General features: G+C 37.1%; 2 protein-coding genes and 1 pseudogene across 2 annotated transcripts in view; 2 read left to right on the forward strand and 1 right to left on the reverse strand.

Annotated features, from left to right (window-relative positions):
- The window catches only part of PIK3C2A (phosphatidylinositol-4-phosphate 3-kinase catalytic subunit type 2 alpha), a 126,039-nt gene that overhangs the window by 8,052 nt on the left and 95,529 nt on the right, over positions 1 to 22,458 (reverse strand). Inside the window, exons 20-27 of the mRNA XM_043582344.1 lie at positions 18,108 to 18,212; positions 16,428 to 16,520; positions 15,021 to 15,150; positions 7,759 to 7,895; positions 5,220 to 5,389; positions 3,653 to 3,809; positions 2,897 to 3,006; positions 358 to 565 (exon numbers count right to left, since the gene is read on the reverse strand). Coding sequence (XP_043438279.1) covers positions 358 to 565; positions 2,897 to 3,006; positions 3,653 to 3,809; positions 5,220 to 5,389; positions 7,759 to 7,895; positions 15,021 to 15,150; positions 16,428 to 16,520; positions 18,108 to 18,212 — 1,110 coding nt within the window. The remainder of the gene's footprint in view (positions 1 to 357; positions 566 to 2,896; positions 3,007 to 3,652; positions 3,810 to 5,219; positions 5,390 to 7,758; positions 7,896 to 15,020; positions 15,151 to 16,427; positions 16,521 to 18,107; positions 18,213 to 22,458) is intronic.
- LOC122484397 (mitochondrial intermembrane space import and assembly protein 40-like) lies at positions 9,475 to 10,901 on the forward strand. The gene has a single exon (XM_043582345.1). The coding sequence runs from the start codon at positions 9,509 to 9,511 to the stop codon at positions 9,941 to 9,943; it is 435 nt and encodes a 144-aa protein (XP_043438280.1). The 5' UTR covers positions 9,475 to 9,508; the 3' UTR covers positions 9,944 to 10,901.
- Positions 19,370 to 19,811, forward strand: LOC122482871 (annotated as a pseudogene).

Consider the following 22,458-nt stretch of genomic DNA (forward strand, 5'->3'; position numbering starts at 1 on the left):
AGAACTAAAAACTTCATATGCTTATAAATAGGATGAATTTGTTACCATGAGCAAGCTTTACCTTAAAATTAAGAACAAATTCAAGGAAGGAGAAAAAGCAAAATAGCACCATCCTTTTAGTCTGGTCTCTGAAAGGAAGAGTAACGTTCTTCTCCCATGGTTTGGGAGCAAATTTACCAAGAAATAAATACCAAAAAACAATAAGGGATTCCTCTATGTATTTATTTTGGACCATCCAAAAAGAAAGAAGTATGAGAAGAGCAAGTGTTAGGAACTTTAGCAGAGTCAGTGAAGGAACCAGGAAAGCACAACAGTAATGCATGCATGAGTCTCTACAAATACCAAAAACAAACTTACATAATGTTTATCCGGGTTGTATTTCTTATGGTAAGTGAAAACAGAGACTTCCTTGATTCGACCATCTTGTCTAAATGAGTATGTTTTGGGTGAAAATGAAAGGATGGGCTCATCATTGGAAGGAAGACCAGAAAAACGCAACTGAGCAAGATTGTGAATGAAGAAGTTAAACTTTGTGGCAATGCTTCCCAAACTTGATTCAATAAGCCTACAAAACAATCAGAAAATACATTAATAGTAAATGTTCACGAGAAAACATGTTCAGTTCTTTTAACATAATAAAAGATGAAAAATATTTTCATTCCTTATTTAAAAAAATGTTTTAAGATTTCATTTTTAATCTCTACACCCAATGTGAGGCGTGAACTCACAACCCCGAGATCAAGAGTCACACACTCTACTGAATGAGCCAGCTGGGCGCCCCTTAAATTTTTATCTACCCACCTACCTACCTACCTACCTCTGTGTCTCCGTGTGTGTGTATGTATATATATATATATATATTTATTATATATATATACATGGAGCCTGAACTCATGACCCTGATCATCAAGAGTCACATGCTCTACTAACTGAGCCAGTCAGGCACCCCATTTTCATTCCTTTTAAAATATTAAGCAGATCCTCACTTTGTAAAGGGTTTCCTTTGTTCTTCAGGCCAAAAACCCATTAAAAGATATTCCATTCCAACAAAACATTTTAGCACATTCCATCCCATCCCATTGTCTCCAAGAAACAATGCTTTCATTTCTTGAGCTCTGTGGGGTTCAATACCCCCAATTATAGAAGATAATTGGTATAATGCCAAAAAAATAATTATTTAATCCCCCCTTTTATTTATTTTGAGAGAGAGAGAGAGAGAAAGAGAGAGGAGAAAGAGCATGTGTGCAAGTGGGGGAGGGGCAGAGAGGGGGAGACAGAGAATCCGAAGCGGGCCTTGAACTCATAAACTGAGATCATGACCTGAGCTGAAACCAAGAGTCACAGTTGGACAGTTTACAACTGAGCCACCCAGGCACCCCTTTAATTCCCTTTTAATAAACAGGGAAGGTAGCAACTAAACAGGTATAGAAGGAAGCATCGGAAAATAATTCAAATTTAATAAAATCTCTTCTATCAAATAGTAGTAGCATCTGGAATCAGATTCCTTCTTCAGATAATCATAATTTCCCTTAGTTGGAAAAAGAAGTTTTGACAGGATATGGAGTTTGGTGGGAATAAATCTGGAAGGCAGGTTTGAGTAAAACATTTTAGGCATGCAAAAAGAAACAAGAAGTCTCAGAAACAGGATAAAGGAATCCAGAAAGAGGAAAGAGATTCAAAAAGAAAAGTCAAGAACCTCACACAAAGGTTCTTGCCTGGCTATGGACTGAATATTTGTATCCTCCAAAATTCATACATTGAACCCCAACCCCATATGGCCTTTATGGAGTTAGTAAGATTAGAAGAGGTCACAAGGATAAGGATAAAAATTCCTATAAGAACACACAAGAAAGCTTATGCTTTCTTGTTCTATATCTCCTTCTTTCATGTGAGAAAACCTCAAGAAGGCAATGGTCTATAACCTAGAGCCTTCACCAGGAGGTGAATCAGCTGGCACCTTGATTTTAGACTTTCCAGCTTCCAGAACTAAGAGAAAATAAACGTCTGTTTTTTAAGCCATGTCGTCTATGGTATTTTGTTATGGCAGCTCAAGCAGACTGATACATGCCTGCTTTATAGTTTTGCCAGGAGAGGCAACAAATCTCTTTAAAAAAACAAAGCAAAACCCATCAATACCTAAATTATCAGGATTAGTTTGGAAGGCTATACAAAAGTCAGCTTCCTTCAATTCAATTCAGGCCAGACTCTTGAGACTAGGGAAGTCCAGTCCAGTTTTCTATCTCTTCTCCACTGAGAGGAAGAAGGCAAGAGAAAAAGGAGAAAAGAACATGAGCTCATGTGTCCCTCCCTGCTATGGCATAATAATGAGGTGGTATCACTATACCACAATAATGAGGTGACCAATTTGCCAGGAAGATCTGCTTTTAAAGCAAAAATAACAAGTTCAAATGCCAATAATTGGTATACGTGTTTTAAGTACCATGTCATACATTAACAATTTACTATAGCAGTGTCCCAGAGTTCACTGTTTTAAGCATTTATAGTATCCACAAAAATTGTCATGGCAGAATCCTGAAAAACAGATTAACACAGATATTATTTTAGGAAAAAACCCAAAAAACCTTGTATTTGGCATTATAGAAAATACATCTTGCAGAAATAGTTCATACACAGGATGTTTATAATTGAAGTCATATACTAAATAAAACCAGCTATTTTGAGAGAAATTTATTTTTAAAATGGTTATTGCAAATCCTTTACATTTATTCAGTAAACAACCTTCTGACATAAAATATACTTTTGATAAGGCTACTATTTGCTAATACTGTGACTCACAATTCCTTCCTGAAAAATCAGAATTTTGATATATAGCATTTGTTTAAGGAAAACAAATCAAAGCTATGTCCCTTCTCTAAAATATTTAAATATGTCTTACCTAGTGAAGAAAATTGTAGCTTCTGCATCTGTAGTTTGGGGTTGAAGTGCATCTCTAACATATTTCAAGTCTTGAATACTTGTAAGTTCAGGTAACCCTGAAGGAATCATCTGTAGAAAGGAAAAAAGAGTTTGTGAGTTCAATTTTTTAAAACTCTGTTCCTTACCCATCCCTTAAAAGCTGGCCAAGTAATCAGAACTGAAGCAAACAAAACAATCACAGTTTTGAAGAGTCTGTATTAGTGTCTTAGGGACCTAAGTGATTCGGTTACAAATGAAAAACACCAAGGCCAAGGAAGTCAATTGTTGGATGTCACAAAGCCAGGTTATGGAATAAAAGCTGTAAAATACAGACCTTTTCTCTAGTCCTCTGTTTTTATATCAAGTTCAGTCACAATAATCATAGTGGAGGTTTACTTTTAACTTAATAAACATCCAGAGAAGTATAAAAATCTGAACACACCCAGATTAAGACACAAAATATGTTCCAGCATTCCAGATGACCCTCTCAGGGTCCTTTTCAGGTACTTTTTACTCCTCACTCCCAGGGTAGCCCACTCTCGTGACTTATTTTTTTGTATTTTATATAAACGGTGTCTGGAATATTTTATAGAGCAGCAATTTTTGAATATTTTGGTGATAGTATATCTGACATTTGAAACTACAGTAAATTTCATTCCAAAATATCCTTCTTTAGATACTGAAACACAGAGCAGTAATGTAAATTAATTAAAGGCTTATAAAAGAACAGAGTTACCAGAGAAAGGAGATTAAGAAAGAGGTTTGTTTGCTTTCTTATTAAGTTGTAGGCCTGGCAGCAGAGGTCCACAAACAACTGGAAACGAATGGTGGGCTTTTCACCCCCATTGATGACATATGCCATATCAGAAGTCAGCACAAAAGGAGCCCGATCCCTATTTAAAAAGAAAATACACACAAAGTATTATTTATAGAAGATATTCAAATAGTGCTATTGTTATCACATGGTTATTGAACGAAGCTATCTGAGCCATAGCAATTTCCAACTGGGAAACTTAGTACTGGGCAGTGTTGAATCTGCATTAAAACTTATAAATTTGTATTTGCAGGAAAGCCTTCATATAATCAATCTCATTACTTAGAATATATGAATTTTTTCCAAGATGATATTTATAAATCCACACACTCAAATAGTGATCAAATAGTAGCTACAAATATACAGACAAAAATTTTGCACTCATTGCCGTTATACAAATGGGAGCATTTTTTACAGGTACCACTAACTAGATAAAATACACCTTAATTCATTTCAGCAAAGGTTACCACACACACACACTCATCCTCGTGTACTACAATGGTAAAGTCATCTCTTAGGGTCTTTTTCATCCCCAGTCATGCTCAGTGGGAGCTACAAGGCAAAGAACAGCAAGAAAAGAGGCAGTTAATGTTTGGGACATTAATTTGTGAAATAAAAAGTGCCTCTCTTTTAAAATAAGTTGTGTCCACTAATTAAAATCAATGTTATGGCTAAATGTGTCAAAATAAAGGTTCATCAAAATACACAAAGATATCTTACATAAAATTCTAATACTGTCAAAACAAAAATATCTTTTATTTAACATTTATTTATTTTTGAGAGACAGAGGGAGACAGAGCACAAGCAGGGGAGGGGAAGAGATGGGGAGGGGGGAGGGACGGGAGCAGGAGTGCACAGAATCCAAAGCAGGCTCCAGGCTCTGAGCTATCAGCACAGAGCCTGACGCGGGGCTCAAACTCACAGACCCCGAGATCGTGACCTGAGCCGAAGTCGGACGCTTAACCAACTGAGCCACCCAGGTGCCCCCAAAATGAAAATATCTTTAGCATTACTTGAAATGAATTCACTCAAAATCAACGATCTCTTGAATAAATCTGAAGAAAGCAAACCAACAGCTTCAGCTTTCTTGGGAAGAAAAAAGTGGAGGAGGAATGCTTAGATTGTAAAACAGTTGATGTTAAAATCATCAAAAACTTAACACTCACATGGTAAGAAAGGTCAATTTCTTTTTCCTTCAAGTAAAAATTACTATAGAAACTCTTGCAGATATATATACAAATAATGGATGGATACAGATAATTTTATTAATACCTTTTGAAAAGCGATTCACAATGTGGAAATCTTCAGAATTACCTGAAGTACTGTGTTTTTTTGTTTTTTGTTTTATAAGTAGGCTCTACACCCAACATGGGGCTTGAACTCATGACCCTGGGATTAAGAGTTGCATGCACAACTAACTGAGCCAGCTAGGCGCCCCCTGGGGTATTTAAGTGCCTCTCTTCTTTAGCAACAATAACAATATTAGTACCTTTTGAAGCTACCAAACATCTGTGCATGGCCCAAAAACTTTCCAAAGTCAATGTGAAACATATGTCCTGTGCTTCGAAGCATTATGTTGTCATTGTGTCGATCACAGATGCCTAAAACATAGGTAGCTACACAGCATCCAGCACAAGAATAGATAAAATTTTCAGAAGCCTGTAATAAAGATATAAAATTATTTTAGGAAAAAAAATTTTTAAAGGAGGCAGGTTATAAAGATTAAAGTAATTCATCACCCTTTGAAAATACTATCATAATCCATTTTCTTAATAGCTTATAAACTAGGTTATGGTAACAAAAGCCAGCCTTTTCCTATTTCGAAAACAAAAACACCTTCTAAAGATGGTTATTGCCCCTATCTCTCTAACTTTTGTCTTTTAAAAGGCAGAGATCCTGCCAGTCCCTACTGAGGGTATGTGCTGCCTTTGAACATCTTTTAAGAATCATCGTTGTGGACCTCTGCTCCTCACAGCCTCTGCTACTTAGCACAAGTGATAAAGGATTAACACTGCTACTTAACACTGTGATAAAGGATTATAAAAGAGTATTTTCCCTTTTTTGGCTTATAGGGAAGGCATGTATAAAGAAAGTCACCTGCTATCTTTAAACATACAATAATATAACTAATGTGTTTTGTTGACTCCTTATGTAACATCTGCAAGTTTCTCAAAGATGGAAATCTTTCACTTTAGTCTTGCTTGTCCTGGGGATTAAGTTATTAATACATCATATAGAACGATACAGCAAGATGTATGTAATAAGTATTTTTGTCCAAAGCATATGCATTTAGTATATTCTCAAGACACTACATTTCATTTTTGTTTGTTTTTTAAGTAGGCTTCACGCCTAGTGTGGAGCTTGAACTCACAACCCTGAAATCAAGACCTGAGCTGATTTCAAAAGTCCGATGCCCCTCAAAATAGTACATTTCTGAATGGAGCAGTCATAAGGCTCTATATGTCCATGTGATTATTCCCCAGAAATTATTACTGATGATGATAAGACCAAATGTTTAAATAGCACTTATCACAAACTAGGCACTATACTATTCTCTTTCTACATACAAACACAGTATATGACAAAGGTACCATTATGATTACTATTTTACATATGAGGGAAACTGAAACAGAGTAATTATTTTCCCAGAACCACCTAATTGTTAAGTGGCAGATCCAAGATTCAAACCCAAGCAATGTGACTCCACTATGTTATATTCTTAGTAAAGGATATTAAAAGTTAAATGCATAAAAAGTACACAATGTATTTTACTTGACAATTATTTTGTGTCAAACCACTTTCCCCGGAACCACAAAAGAGCCAACATTACTATAAACAAGTATTGGCTTTTGCTGCATTGCTTCCTCAATACCACAACAAAGAAAGGGGGTTGATCTTAAACAGTTTAAAAGACCAACAAAGGACAAAATTCCTCTACAAAATTAAAATTTCTCAACAGACAGCATTTGTACATATCTTTAAATATGATACATTAATGACAAAGTAGGTTGGCAAATGATATTAAAACAGATCTCCTTATATTGCCATTGAAAGTGTTTTTAGAAAGGGAAAAAAAAAAGTATTCTTGAGTCTTTCTTAGGCCAATTTAGGATCATTAAAAGTTTTTAACTCTTGGGGCGCCTGGGTGGCACAGTCGGTTAAGCGTCCGACTTCAGCCAGGTCACGATCTCGCGGTCCGGGAGTTCGAGCCCCGCGTCAGGCTCTGGGCTGATGGCTCGGAGCCTGGAGCCTGTTTCTGATTCTGTGTCTCCCTCTCTCTCTGCCCCTCCCCCGTTCATGCTCTGTCTCTCTCTGTCCCAAAAATAAATAAACGTTGAAAAAAAAAAAATTAAAAAAAAAAAAAAGTTTTTAACTCTTAAGAGATTTTCCTTTCCTATTATAGCATTCAAAAGTGTGCCAAAAGAAAAAAATGACACCTCTAATAACTATCAACTACAGAATTTACTCAATGTAGGCCTTTCCATATAAACTCAATTCTCATAATAACCTTATAGTACTATTATTTTTTACAGCCATAATAAGTACTATAATACCATAATATATCCTATTTTATACCACAGGTCACTGAGGCACAAAAGAGGTTAATAATTTGCCCAAGGCTCAATAGCTAGTGAGGAACCTGGGACCTAAGTCAAGCTCAGAGAGTCTAGCCCATAATCTTGCTCTCAACTACCACACACACTCTCAACTGCCACTCTTCCTCATTTCCATAACTTTTCCAAGATCTTTGTGAAATATAACATTCTGCATTATAAAAATACCTCTGTTTTGCTGGCCTCTAAAAGCATGTTTGGAATGTTTGGAGGGTAATTTAGCATTGGTTTCACTCAGACTCCTGCCATTAAATATACTGTTTTTATACATATATTTTTTTAATTAGAGAAAGACGGCTGTTTTTACAACTTAAACTAAATGTCTAATCACCAGAGCTGGAAAATGAAAGCACTTATGACCTATGTAATACATTTTTGACAAAGTTATCTGGAATAAGGAGACATGCTAATCACCTTTTCATATTCCTCTTCAGAAGGATTGTATTTCCTCAGCCACTCTGCAAGTGGTTTATCTTTAAAGGATCCAGTCACACCATATTCCACTTGGATTTTCCTGAGGGTATCTGAAGCAGGAACTAGCTCCACCATACCTTTAACAACAAAACATTAATCTATGTGAAAATGTCTCCCAAGAGTAAGCCTTTAAAAATTTTTTAGGGTGCTTTAGGGTGCCTGGGTGGCTCAGTCGGTTGAACGACTGACTCCTGATTTCGGCTCATCAGGTCATGATCTGAGGTTGTGGAGATCAAGGCCCAAGTAGGGCTCTGTGCTGACAGAGCCTGCTTGGGATTCTCTCTCCCTCTTACTCCCTCTCACGCATGCACGCTCAAAAATAAAATAAACATTTATTGTACTTTTTTTAATGTTTATTTTTTGAGAGCATGAGTGGGGGAGGGGCAGAGGATCCATGCTGACACCAGACAGCCCAATGTGGGGCTTGAACTCAAGAACCATGAGATCATGACCTGAGCTGAAGTCAGACACCTGAGTCACCCAGGTGCCCCAATAAACAAACATTAAAAAAAAAATTATAGCTTTCAATCTTAGACATGAGATACCAGTTAGGAATTATCATTAAAAAAAATCAAGTCTCTTAAATACAGAGAACAAACAGAGGGTTGCTGGAGGGGTTGAGGGAACAGGGATAGGCTAAATGGGTAAGGGGCATTAAGGAATCTACTTTGAAATCATTGCTGCACTACATGATAACTAACTTGGATGTAAATTAAAACATAAATAAATAATTTAAAAAAAAAGAATAGGGGCGCCTGAGTGGCTCAGTCGGTTAGCCTCAGGTCATGATCTCGTGATTTGTGAGTTCAAGCCCTGTGTCGGGCTCTGTGCTGAGAGCTCAGAGCCTGGAGCCTGCTTCGGATTCTGTGTCTCCCTCTCTCTCTGCCCCTCCCCTGCTCATGCTCTGTTTCTGTCTCAAAAATAAATAAAAACATAAAAAAAAATTTAAAAAAAAAGAATAGTATCTACTTCAAAGAGTTATTAATGAGTATTAAAGAAGTCTATGTGACATATTTAGCATGATGTTTGATACATAGTAAAGTCTATCCAATGGTAACTATTTTTATTATGATAATTATTATATTAACTCCTATAAAATTCTCTTTCTTTCCTTCCCCCACTTGCACTGTTTGTCTCTCTCAAAATAAACTTTAAAAGCTAAACATTAAAAAATTGTAAAAATGGTAGATTTTAAATAAAATAAACAAATAAAAAAAACAAATAAAGTCTGGAAGCCCATGCTAGAAAATTTGAGCAATCAAAATTTTTTTATTTTCAGAAGTACCCAAAATCTAACAGCTGAATTTGACTATTTGAGACTCTACAGTTTATACAACCATGTGCTACACACTCCCAAGAATAACAATTTTAATTACAAATTAGAGGATTCTGACCTAGTTAATAAAGTTACTTGTAAGATATGTGCCATCCCATTTCAGCACAAAAAAGCTTACTCTGATCATGTATTTGGGAAATGATGCAATGTTTCAGAGTACACTAAGCCCTTTCAAAGGGAAGAGCAGATTAAGATTGTCCTTGTGATAATGTGTAAATCTCCAGTATGTGTTATTTGTCTTCCTAACTGAAAATGTAAATGCCTGGCTAGGCAAATCATTTTTTATTTTCCTTACTTTTTAAAAAAATGTTTAGGCCGCTATTGCCGCGAGGTCTGAGTGCCGGGGCTGCAGCCATGGCCTACTGCCGGCAGGAAGGGAAGGATCGAATCATATTTGTGACCAAAGAAGACCATGAAACCCCAAGCAATGCAGAGCTGGTGGCTGATGACCCCAACGACTCATATGAGGAGCACGAATTGATCCTGCCAAATGGAGACATTAACTGGAACTGCCCGTGCCTTGGGGGAATGGCCAGTGGCCCCTGTGGCAAACAGTTCAAGTCGGCCTTTTCCTGCTTCCACTATAGCACAGAGGATGTCAAGGGGTCAGACTGTGTAGACCAGTTCTGGGCCATCCAGGAATGCATGCAGAAATACCCTGACCTCTATCCTCAGGAGGAGGAGGAGGAGGAGGAGGAGGAGGAGGAGGAGGAGAAGCCAGCAGAACGTTTAGAAGAGACAGCTCCCACTGAGGCCACTGCAACCAAAGAAGAGGAGGGGTCAAGCTAATGAAGGCCATAAGGCACTGGGCTTCAGTCCTTCTCCTTTAGAGTGATATGAACCTTTCGTAAGATGCCTTTTGGTCATTCTCCAAGAATGTGTCTTTCCCTCTGTTGTTCTGTGCACTATAATGTACAAAATAACTTATTTTGATGATCGGGGGTCTTGGTCCTTTGACATATACACTGGAAAAAATGTATGTGTGTCTCCTATAAACCTATCGGCAAATGTAGCTGTCACTTTCGAATTCTCAGATTATCCTGAATTTTGCCTCTTTGAAATAATGTGCTGACTATGCTCAGCAACTAGAAATCATTATCTGGGAGTATCTTGTGAGTGAGCTGATTTATTCTGATTGATTATATGCTCTTGTAGATTTTATACCCCTGTGGGAAATGAAATAGAAACAAAACCATCTTCCTTTAAAAATGCTGGAGTGGGGCCATTCCCAGTACAAGGCCAGATGATCAGATACGTATTTCTCATGAACCGTCTTGACCTTGAGTATGTGAGGAGGTACTATAGTTCATTTCTGATGCATTTTGGTTTCCATTTTCACTTTGAGCTCCAGGTTTTCCGTGTTTAGAAACTGGAACTGTGGACACTCTGATTCACAGTCCCTTTCTAAGTGAAGAGAAAGGCTGGTTTTGCTGTTGTTGTTCTTCCACAAGCCCTGGTTTGGGGCCTCTGTTCACGCTGGCTCTGTGTCAGCCTGTTCAATGCAATGTTCTTGAGAGGTAGGGACCTAATTGTTACCAAAGTAGCAGCCAAGAGAAGAAACGGCATGTATTTAGTCACTTAAAAGGAAAATATGACTTTTACCTGGTGTTGAATGTGTCCTTTGTTTTTACTAACTAAAAATGTTTTTGCTATAAGGAAATATAAATATGAAAAGTTCACTGAAATTCCTCCTTGAAGATACTGGTAAGCCAGTTTGAGTCCATTAAAATTTTCGGTGTTGAATTCATTAAAAAAAAAAAAAAAAAAAAAAAAAAAAAAGTTTATTTTGAGAGAGAGAGAACGTGCACGAGCATGTGAGCAGGGGAGGGAAGAGACAGCGAGAGGTAGAGAGAGAAGCCCAACCAGGCTCCTCACTGCCAGTGTGGGGCCGCACGTAGCAATCCCACAAACCGTGAGATCATGACCTGAGGAGCCACCCAGGCACCCCATATTTTCTCTACTTTTAAAACAAATAAATTTTAAAACAAATACACTTTTGAAACAAATAAATTACGGGACATTTACATAAGGGAATACAATGAAGTAGATCTCTATGTACTTATGCTTAAAAATATGCTATTAAATACAAAATCCAGATGGAGAACTGTCCTTTTGTGTTTAAAAGAAAGATTATGTATGTTAGAATATCATGCATGTTAGAATATATACAAAATAGTCCCAGAAGGCTATGAAAGTGGCTTTATTTTGGAAGTAGGATGCCTAGGATTAAAAATGGAGGTGTGGGAGAAACTAAGATTTACTTTTCAATTTATTCTATTACATGCTACACAGATATTTTACTATGTGCATGAAATATTTCTATAACTAAATAATTTGTTTTATGTATTTTAAAAACCAAGGAAATGCAGTAGTGTCAAAATAACGATATGGACACAAAGACTTGCTTCAGACAAAGGGCTGGAAGAAAGCAAGTTGGCCAAGGCCTTCAGACCACCCCAAAACAAAGTATGCAGGGCCAGGTTTTAATCCTAGTAGCCTGGCCAAACAACGCACAATGAATTCATTTGGATCTTCTATGTTGTTTTGGTTGTATCATCTAGTTTATAGTTCACAGTGACATCCCTTTTCAATGAGCACCTGGACCTTGATTCTATGACAACATTTAATCAAAATTTTAATATGTGAATAAATTTTTAATTTTATAATCAAATATGCATCGATGCAAATTACTATGTGTAAAAACAGTGGACCAAAGTTCATAAAATATATAAAGTAATATCAGCTATGTAAGATACGGTCACTGCCCTAAAGGAACTTACTATCAATCCAGTGGGGAAGATACAAAACATGTAGTAAATGCCTGGTGAGTATTTAAAGACAACTATTGAGTCTGAAGAAGTGAAGATTACTACAAATACTGAGATACTAGTTAAAAACTTCACAGAGGATGGAGATGTGATTTCTTCATTTGAAAAATAAGGACACTTGTGAGGGAGCACAAGTGAAAAGCTTAGACCAGGGCAAGACACAAAGTAAACACTCAACCATTAGAAACAACATAAAAAACATGAGGAATCTGCCTCCAAAGTTACATGGAATTCCGTAAGAAGAAAAAGTTCAACTATATGAAATAAGTGTGGTGACAAAAAAAAAAAAATCTAATGAAATGGTAGGCTCTCGTTGAGGAATTTTAATAAAACAACTTCCTGGGGCGCCTGGGTGGCGCAGTCGGTTAAGCGTCCGACTTCAGCCAGGTCACGATCTCGTGGTCCGTGAGTTCGAGCCCCGCGTCAGGCTCTGGGCTGATGGCTCAGAGCCTGGAGCCTGTTTCTGATTCTGTGTCTCCCTCTCTCTCTGCCCCTCCCCCGTTCATGCTCTGTCTCTCTCTGTCCCAAAAATAAATAAACGTTGAAAAAAAAAATTTTTTTTATAAAAATAAATAAATAAAACAACTTCCTTTTACAAGACTTATATGAAAAACAACCAGCAAGAATTCTTTAATTGACCGGGTTTCCTTTTTGACAAGATAAAGTATGTACATCCTAAACTAAGAAAGGAAAGTGATAAGGCTCTCATACTGTCCTGATGGATAAAATGGAGAAATGTGGAGTGGATGATAACACAATAAAGTTGATGAGTAACTAATTAAAATACTTAGTAACTAAATAAAATGATTTAGCAATCATTTGAAAGGAAATCTCTAGGGGCGCCTGGGTGGCGCAGTCGGTTAAGCGTCCGACTTCAGCCAGGTCACGATCTCGCGGTCCGGGAGTTCGAGCCCCGCGTCGGGCTCTGGGCTGATGGCTCAGAGCCTGGAGCCTGTTTCGGATTCTGTGTCTCCCTCTCTCTCTGCCCCTCCCCCGTTCATGCTCTGTCTCTCTCTGTCCCAAAAATAAATAAACGTTGAAAAAAAAATTTTTTTTTAAAAAAAAAGAAAGGAAATCTCTAGTGACATGCCACAAGGGTTGGTCCTTAGTTCTCTCAGCAAACATTTTTTCAATGACTTGGTAGAAGCTACAGAATGTATGTTCTTCAAATCAGTTCATGACACAAACTAAGAGGTTTAATGACAGATAACAAAAGTCAGATTTTAAAAAGAATCCAAGAGGCTGAAAAGTAATGGATCAAATATAACAAGAAAGTTAATAGATAAGGTCCTACACTTGGGTTGAAGATACAAAATATACAAGTATAGAACGGCCAAGGCATGATTTAGCAAGAGTTAGTATGATGGTTTTACTTGTTAAGTTCCACATGTGCAAGACTTTGCCCACTTTGCATTCTACCAAGTCCAGGTGCCATTCTGAGACTGGATCACTTAAACCCTTTACAATGAAAACAATCAAATAATAAGGTAATCTAATGGCTAAAGAATTTGAAACTCAGGATCTGAGGCCACAATACTTTCATCATAAAGAAGGATTTGACTTAATTATATGATAGTCTAAAACAGAACTGGAACTGATGGGTAGAAGACACTAGGAGTCAGTTCCCATTCACCAGAATACAAGAAAACTTCTATAGTCATCAGAACTATCCAGGATAGGGCAGACCAACTTGAAATGCAGTTAAATTTCCTTAAGTATAGGCATTTAAGCATAAAATGAATGGCAAATATTAGAAGGATGATTAAATAATTTTTCAGGTGACTTTCTAGTGTCTATGATTAGATTCTGAGAAGCATTTCTCATTTCCATCAACTATAAATGATCTTTCCCTACTTTAAAATCCCATGGTACTGACTTTGTAATTTTTTTTTAGAGCTTTTAGCTTATTAAAGTATCTTCGAATTACTTTTTTATTTTTTTAATTTTTTTTCAATGTTTATCTATTTTTGAGAGAGAGAGCGAGAGAGAGAGCACAAGTAGGGGCAGAGAAAGAGGGAGACACAGAATCCGAAGCAGGCTCCAGGCTCTGAGCTGTCAGCACAGAGCCTGACACAGTGCTCGAACTGCAAGATCATGACGTGAGCCAAAGTTGGACACCTAACTGACTGAGCCACCTAGGGGCCCCTTTTTCAAATTATAGGTCTTTAATTCCTTCCTTCTAAACATAAGCACTCCAGGGGCACCTGGGTGGCGCAGTCGGTTAAGCGTCCGACTTCAGCCAGGTCACGATCTCGTGGTCCGTGAGTTCGAGCCCTGTGTCGGGCTCTGGGCTGATGGCTCAGAGCCTGGAGCCTGTTTCTGATTCTGTGTCTCCCTCTCTCTCTGCTCCTCCCCTGTTCATGCTCTGTCTCTCTCTGTCCCAAAAATAAATAAACGTTCAAAAATAAAAGAAAATTAAAAAATAAATAAATAAATAAATAAATAAATAAATAAACAAACAAACATAAGCACTCCATGTTATTAGCATTTTGTAGATAGATTAGCAACAAACATTTGTTGAATAAGAATAATGATAATAGTTACAATTTATTGAGTACCTAATATGTTTCACATACTGGGGTGTTTTATATTGATTATCTCTTTAATTATCACAATTATTTCTGGGTGTAGTACTTTTACTATTCACACCAAACATGTGTGGTAAGGAAATGAACTTAACAAATAAGAAGACGAAGTCTGCCCTTAAGTAGAAAAAAATTTTGAAACCATTATTTTATTTTGCAGAAATGAAACCAAAGTTGGTTTAACTTAGACATGGCCTTAATTTTACATCAAAAGCTGAAGACCATACAGTTTTCATTCAATCAATCAACAGACACCTCTGGTTATTGCAAAGCATTCATTGGGGCTACTCAATGACTTATTTGTGAACAAATCAATAAAGTAACACGAAACTAAAGTAAGAAACAACTGAGATCATAGTGTTCAGCATCAGGACTCCCTCAGGGCAGGTACACTATGAGCTAAGTTCACAGAAAAGAAATAATAAGACACCAAGACAGAACTAACAGACTTACCTCGATCTCTGCCAGTTGAGAGGCATTTGAAAATTACCATCCTCAGATCTAGTCCTTCTTTAAGCCAGATCTTGTCCATAATCTTTATCATTTGTAAAGCTAACATATCTTGCCGAAGATCTTCACCAACCTTGGAATCAAAGAAACAAAATGAAACCTGCACTTTTCCAAAAGACTTAACTATGTTACATACTATTAAAGGCAGGGGGAGGGAGAAATAATAGAAAGAGTGAAGAATGAGATGAACAGAACTGCCTTTTTATTTTTCTGCAGCATTTCAGAAGAAATTACTTAACCTCTTCATGTCTCAATTTCCTGAACTATACACTTTAGAGGATTAGATTTTATGGTATGTGAATCATATTTAATTTTTTAAAAGGCCAAAATGGAGGGTCTTTGTCATAACCAAAACATTCCATATTTAGACTGTATCGATGCCAATATCCTGATTGTGATATTATATGATAGCTTTGCAAGGTGTTATATTGAGAGAAACTGGGTAAAGGTACCCAGGATCTCTGTATAATTTCTTACAACAGGCTATGAATCTATAATTATCTCAAACTAAAAGTTTACTTAAAAAAAAAGTTAACCCTGCCAAAATAAATTCTAACTGGAATCACATCAAGTTTTCATTTTCTTTTTAAAATTGGATAAAATAACTTTAAGACACATAATGATGAATATATTTTTTTAAACTAGTTATGAAAAAAAGGAGATTTGCCTTAACTAATACTAAAACTTAACATATAAAATTTCTGTATTCAAATAGATGGTACTGTTTTAGAAAAAAGCAAATACATCAGTAAAATATAACCCAAACCAGATGTAAGTTAGGAGAAAAATATAAATATATTTTGCATTTACATTTATATATATATTTATATAAATATATGTTTATATTTTTATCAAAGATAGTTCAAGAAAAGCTATCTTTATGAACCTCCATTAACTCAATGAATTAATGAAAACTCTCCATTCTTTCTTCAAAATATACGAATTATTATCACAAGATGCAGAACTTTGGTAATAGGTTACTCGGTAGTGCTCCACTCCTGCTGCCTCTCACAGGTAAGTCATGTGTTTCCAAAAACCAGTGCCATTGCTCACAGTTGTGCACTTTCACACAGCACAACTCCCAGGGGTGCCACTCACATGACAGTCTGTGTGAAAGGCACTGCATGCTGTTATGAGGTGTTCAACCAGCAGGGCCTAGGTAGCAGCTCTAGCCCAGAGTTGCATTTGTTCCCAAATCTGTCTGGAAACAATTTATGTCAGCAATATTTTTTCACTTAATTATTCAATTTAATTAAATATTAAATAAAATTACTTTGCAATTTGGAAAAGGAATTTGAGAAAAGAATTTTTAAATTATCATTTTAAAACAAAGTAACCTCATTTGCTCACCTTAAACATGACATTAATTTCTTCCCCCATTGGATCAGCATTCACCATTGTCACTTTTAGGGGCACAGCATTAGAACTGAAGAAGGAACAGGACTACAAATACAACATGTTTAAGCATTAGAAAGATAACACTGGAATAAAAATGGGTTTAAGGTTTTTGTCCTAGGCATTTCTCCCCTTCACTTGTTCCTCTGAATTAAGGCAAATGAAATAACATATGTGAACTGCTTTTTAGACCACCTAGCAGACAAGAGGTATTTAAAAAAAACTTTTTGAAACTGACTTAAACATAGCATATATAAGTAAAATATTACCTACTACTCTCTAAACAGAGAAGCAAAATCTTGAAAGCTTGAGACAAAAATTATTAAAATTTTGACCTTTAGAAGTGTCATAATTCCTCAACAGAGCATAAAATTTTGTATACTCTTACCTTTCCTCAATCAGTATGATCTAGAATGAGACCTCTACTTCTCCTTTTATGGTGCTCTTATAATTAATAATTAGCCATGCAATCAAATAGTGACACTAAATTTTAAAATTTCATTAGCAAAGAGCAAACCTTATTTTAAAATCAAACTGGTTAAAAAAACTAATTTAAGACAGACCAATTAGGGGCACCTGTGTGGCTCAGTCAGTTAAGCATCTGACTTTGGCTCAGGTCATGATCTCACAGTTCATGAGTTTGAGCCCCACATCAGGCTCTGTGCTCAGAGCACAGAGCTTCTAAGGTGCTCTGTCTTCTAATGCTCTGTCTTCCTCTCTCTCTGCCCCTCCCCAGCTTGTGCTCTGTCTCTGTCTCTGTCTCTCTCAAAAATAAACATACATTTAAAAAAAAAAAAAAAAGACAGACCAATTAAGGGAAACAACAAACAAAACCCAAGGAGAAAATGTGACCCATCCCTAACATGACCCTCGTCAATGACATACGACTCAGGCACCCATGGTTAAATTTCAGTAAAGAGTAGCCATGTATCAACTTAAGAAATCAAATTCAAGACTCCTTTATGGATACTTAAACCCTAGCCTTTCAAAACCACAGACATTAATTGGTTGCCTTTGCTGAATTCGCTGCTTTTGCTCAATTCTGATGATTACTCAACTACTTTTTGATGGCTCTAAAAAGTTTTATAAACCTGGGAAGAGTCTAACTGACCATTCACATGGGAGGAAAAGAAAATGCCTATTTGTGACTGAATTACAACATATGCTTCCAAGGTACCATAGTAAAGAATAATTTGAGATGGGGGTGCCTGGGTGACTTAGTCGGTTGAACACCTGACTTCGGCTCAGGTCATGATTTTGTGGTTCTTGAGTTAGAGCCCCATGTCAGGCTCTGTGCTGACAGCTCAGAGCCTGGAACCTGCTTCAGATTCCCTCTCTTTCTGCCCCTCCCCAGTTCATGCTCTGTCTCTCTCAAAAATGGATAAATGTTAAGAAAATTTTTTAAAAATTTTGAGAGAGTAAATAATTTTATATTGTTTTTTTCTTTTAGGAATGGTGATTAAGTAAACATTACTGATATAAAGATGGATCTTATAAACAGACATCCATAAATACCTATATAACCAACCTATGAAGGTTTTATCCTCATTTGCTTTAAGCATATCTGCCCATCTGCTTTCTTCCTACAAATTATTTTGAAATACAATATGAACTTATAAGCATTTTATGTGTCACCTTAATATTTAATTCTTTTGCAACAAGACTTGGTTTGAGAGGAAGACGGCATTTATTTCTTAGGAAAAAGGACTGTACTCGTTCCATACTCCTTTGGAGGACAACCTAGGAAAAGAGAATGATACTATAAGTACATAAAGAAAATGAAGATCAGGGGCACCTGGGTGGTTCAGTCGGTTGAGTGTCCGACTTCAGCTCAGGTCACGATCTCACGGTTTGTGAGTTCGAGCCCCGCGTCGGGCTCTGGGCTGATGGCCCAGAGCCTGGAGCCTGCTTTCGATTCTGTGTCTCCCTCTCTCTCTGCCCCTCCCCCGTTCATGCTCTGTCTCTCTCTGTCTCAAAAATAAATAAATATTAAAAAAAAAAAATTAAAAAAAAAAAAAGAAAATGAAGATTTTTTTTTTTTAACGTTTATTTATTTTTGAGACAGAGAGAGACAGAGCATGAACGGGGGAGGGGCAGAGAGAGAGGGAGACACAGAATCGAAAGCAGGCTCCAGGCTCTGGGCCATCAGCCCAGAGCCCGACGCGGGGCTCGAACTCACAAACCGTGAGATCGTGACCTGAGCTGAAGTCGGACACTCAACCGACTGAACCACCCAGGCGCCCCTGAAGATCTATTTTTAAGACAAAAATATTATGATGTATCCTGGACCCACTCAATTTTTAAAATGTCCAACTGTCAAATGGTCAAAAAGAAGTTCCCAAAGAATTAATTTATTATGTACCCATAAAAAAACATGAAGTGTAACTATATGTCTTGACACAAATTCTCCAAGTAAAAAAAAAAAACACAAAAAACAAAAAAACAAAAAACAAAGTAAAATTACCCAAAGAAATTAAAGATCTAAATGAACAAAAAGACATCTTGTGTTCATGAAGTGGAAGACAATATTAAGACTGCAGTGTTTTCCAAATTAATCTATAGACTCAACACAATTCTTATCAAAATTCCAACTTCCTTTTTGCAGAAATGTACAAGATGGTATTAAAACTCACACAGAATTGCAAGGGACTTCTGAATAGCATCTCCCCCCAAAACAAACAAACAAACAAACACCCTTGGAAAAGAACAAAGTTGGAGGACTCATATTTCCTATTTCCTAATTTCAAAACTTACTACAAAGCTACAGTAGTTAAAACAGTATGGCATACGGATAATCTCATAGATCAATGGAATATAATTCAGAGTCCAGAAATAAACCTGTATGTCTACGGTCAACTGACTTTCAACAAGAATGCTGAGATCATTCATGGGAGAGAATGGTCTCTTCAACAAATGATGCTGGGAAGTTTCGAAGATGCTGCCCAAGGGAAAAAGCAGTTCCAGGAAAGGGAGGAAAGGGAGGAAAGTGGGGAAAGTGGGGAGCAGCCTCAGGGAGTGACAGTTCTGACATGAAGTCTCAGGGTCCCAAAGATGGTGGCAACTCAGTAAAGGTCAGACACATTCTGTGTGAAAAACATGGGAAAATCATGGAAACCATGGAAAACTTAAAGTCTGGAATGAGACTCAATGAAGTGGTCACAGCGTATAGTGAAGATAAAGATAGGCAAGGGGGTGACTTGGGTTGGATGACCAGAGGTTCCATGGTGGGAACATTGTAACACGTAGCATTTGCCTTGCCTGCAAATGGGCTGAATAAGCCTGTGTTTACAAACCCTCCAGTGAAGATAATACATTATTATGGTTGAAGGGAGAAAATAAAGCTATTCGAAAGACTGGGGGGAAAAAAAGCCCAAACAAGCAGTGCTAGGAAAACTGGATAACCACATGTAAAAGAATGAGTTATCTCAAAGCATATTAAAAAATACTCAAAATGGATCAAAGATTTACATATGAGCAAAACTATAAAACTCTTAGAAGAAAACATAGGTGTGTATCTTTGTGACCTTAGATTTGGTAACAAATTCTTAGATATCAAATGCACAAGCAACAAAAATAAACTTCATAAAATTATTAACTTTTGTGCAAAAGACACCATCAAGGAAATAAAAAGATAATTCAAGGAACAGGAGAAAATATTTACAAACACTATCTCCAATAAGGGTCTAATATCCCAAATGTTTAAGGAACAACTCAAAAACAAAAAGACAAACCAATTAATTAAAAGGGGGGAGGGGTACCTGGGTGGCTCAGTCAGTTAAGCAACCGGCTCTTGATTTCAGCTCACATCATGAGCTGATTTCATGGCTCCAGGTTCATGAGATCAAGCCTCATGTCAGGCTCTGCACTGACAGCATAAAGCCTGCTTGGGATTTGCTCTCTCCCTCTCTTTCTGCCCCTCCCCCACTCTCATGTACACTCTAAGTAAATAAATACATATATACACACAAAACTCTTCAGGCAGAAATTTCTCCCAAGATATACAAATGGCAAACAAACACATAAAAATGTGCTCAAAATCATTAGTCAGGGAAATGCAAGTCAAACCACAATGTGATACTACGTCACACCCACTAAGATGACTATAATTTTTTTAAAAAGGCAGAAAATAAAAAATGGTGAAGATGTGGAGAACTTGGAATCCTCATACAATGCTAGTAGGAATATAAAATGATGAAGCTGCTTCATATAAAAGTTTGTTGGTTCCTCACAAAGTTAAACACAGAATTGCTTTATGACTCAGTAATTCCACTCCTAGGTAAACTGAAAAGAGGTGTTCAAATAAAAACATACACAAGCATTCATAGCAGCATTATTCATGATAGCCAAATAGTGGAAACAAGCCAAATGTCCATCAACTGATGAATGGATAAACAAAATGTGGTATTATTCACACAATGGAACATTATTTAACTATAAAAAGGAGCGAAGTACTCATATATGCTAGAATATATGAAACCTTGAAAATATTAGGTAGTGGCGGCTGGGTGGCTCAGTTGGTTAAGCTTCCAACTCTTGGTTTCAGTTCAGGTTATGATATCATTGATCAAACCCCATGTTGGGCTCTATGCTGGCAGCGTAGAGCCTAGAGCCTGCTCTCTCTGCCCCTCCCTTACTCACACTCTGTCTCTCTCAATAATAAATAGGCATTTTAAAAATTGGGGGGAGTGGAAAAGAAAAAAATAGGCAAATTGAAAGAAACTGGACACAAAGTCCACATATTGTGTAATTCCACTTAAATGAAATGTCCAGAATAGGTAAATCCATAGAGATAGAAAGCAGATTAATGCTTACCAGGGCTTGGGAGGAGGAGGGAATGAGAACTGAGAGGTTAGTGGGTATAGGCTTTCTTTCTGGTATGATGAAAATGTTCTGGAATTAGTGGTGGTGGTTGTATAACACTGTGAATGTACTAAAACCTAATGATTTAAAGTGATGAGTGTTATGTGAATTTTACCTCAATAACAGTACGTGTGTGTGTTTCTATAAAAAATTTTTTTAAAAAACAAGTGTCGGGGCGCCTGGGTGGCGCAGTCGGTTAAGCGTCCGACTTCAGCCAGGTCACGATCTCGCGGTCTGTGAGTTCGAGCCCCGCGTCGGGCTCTGGGCTGATGGCTCAGAGCCTGGAGCCTGTTTCCGATTCTGTCTCCCTCTCTCTCTGCCCCTCCCCCGTTCATGCTCTGTCTCTCTCTGTCCCAAAAATAAATGTTGAAAAAAAAAATTAAAAAACAAAAAAATTTAAAAAACAAAAAAACTCCAAACATTTATACATGTACTTGTATGTATATACGTGTAAAGTCATATAAAAGACCAGAAGGGACATAAAGCAAACTATGAATAATAGATACCTAACAGAAAATGAAACTGGAAATTTTTAAATATTTAAATTAAATTAAAATTTTAATTAAAAATTTTTTATTCTATGAGCTTCTTTATTATTTGGATTTTTTAAACATCAGCATCAACTCATACTTGCATTACTTTTTTTAATGTTTGTTTACTTTTGAGAGAGAGAGAGAGAGAGAGAGAGAGAGAGAGAGAAAGCAAGTGGGAAAGGGGCAGAGAGAGAGGGAGACAATCCCAAGCAGGCTCCATGCTGACATCACAGAGCCCGACAGGGGGCTCAATCTCACAAACTACTAGATCATGACCTGAGCCAGACTCTTAACCGACTGAGCCGCCCAGGCGCCCCTGATTTTTCTTCTTTTTGGGGGGCTGAGTAATATTCTATGGTAAATATATATACCACATCTTCTTTATCCATTCATCAGTCAATGAACATTTAGGCTCTCTCCATAGTTTGGCTATTGTTGATAATGCTGCTATAAACATTGGGGTGCATGTACCCCTTTGAATCTGTATTTTGGTATCCTCTAGGTAAATACATAATAGTGCAATTGCTAGATTATAGGGTAGTTCCATTTTTAGTTTTTTGAGGAACCTCCATACTCATCTCCAGAGTGGCTGC

The sequence above is a fragment of the Prionailurus bengalensis genome, chromosome D1 (genome assembly GCF_016509475.1).
Source record: "Prionailurus bengalensis isolate Pbe53 chromosome D1, Fcat_Pben_1.1_paternal_pri, whole genome shotgun sequence".
Taxonomy (NCBI): Eukaryota; Metazoa; Chordata; class Mammalia; order Carnivora; family Felidae; genus Prionailurus; species Prionailurus bengalensis.

Bases quoted from the DNA above. Each gene is read 5' to 3' on its own strand.
- LOC122484397 (XM_043582345.1), top strand. From the start codon at position 9,509: ATGGCCTACTGCCGGCAGGAAGGGAAGGATCGAATCATATTTGTGACC.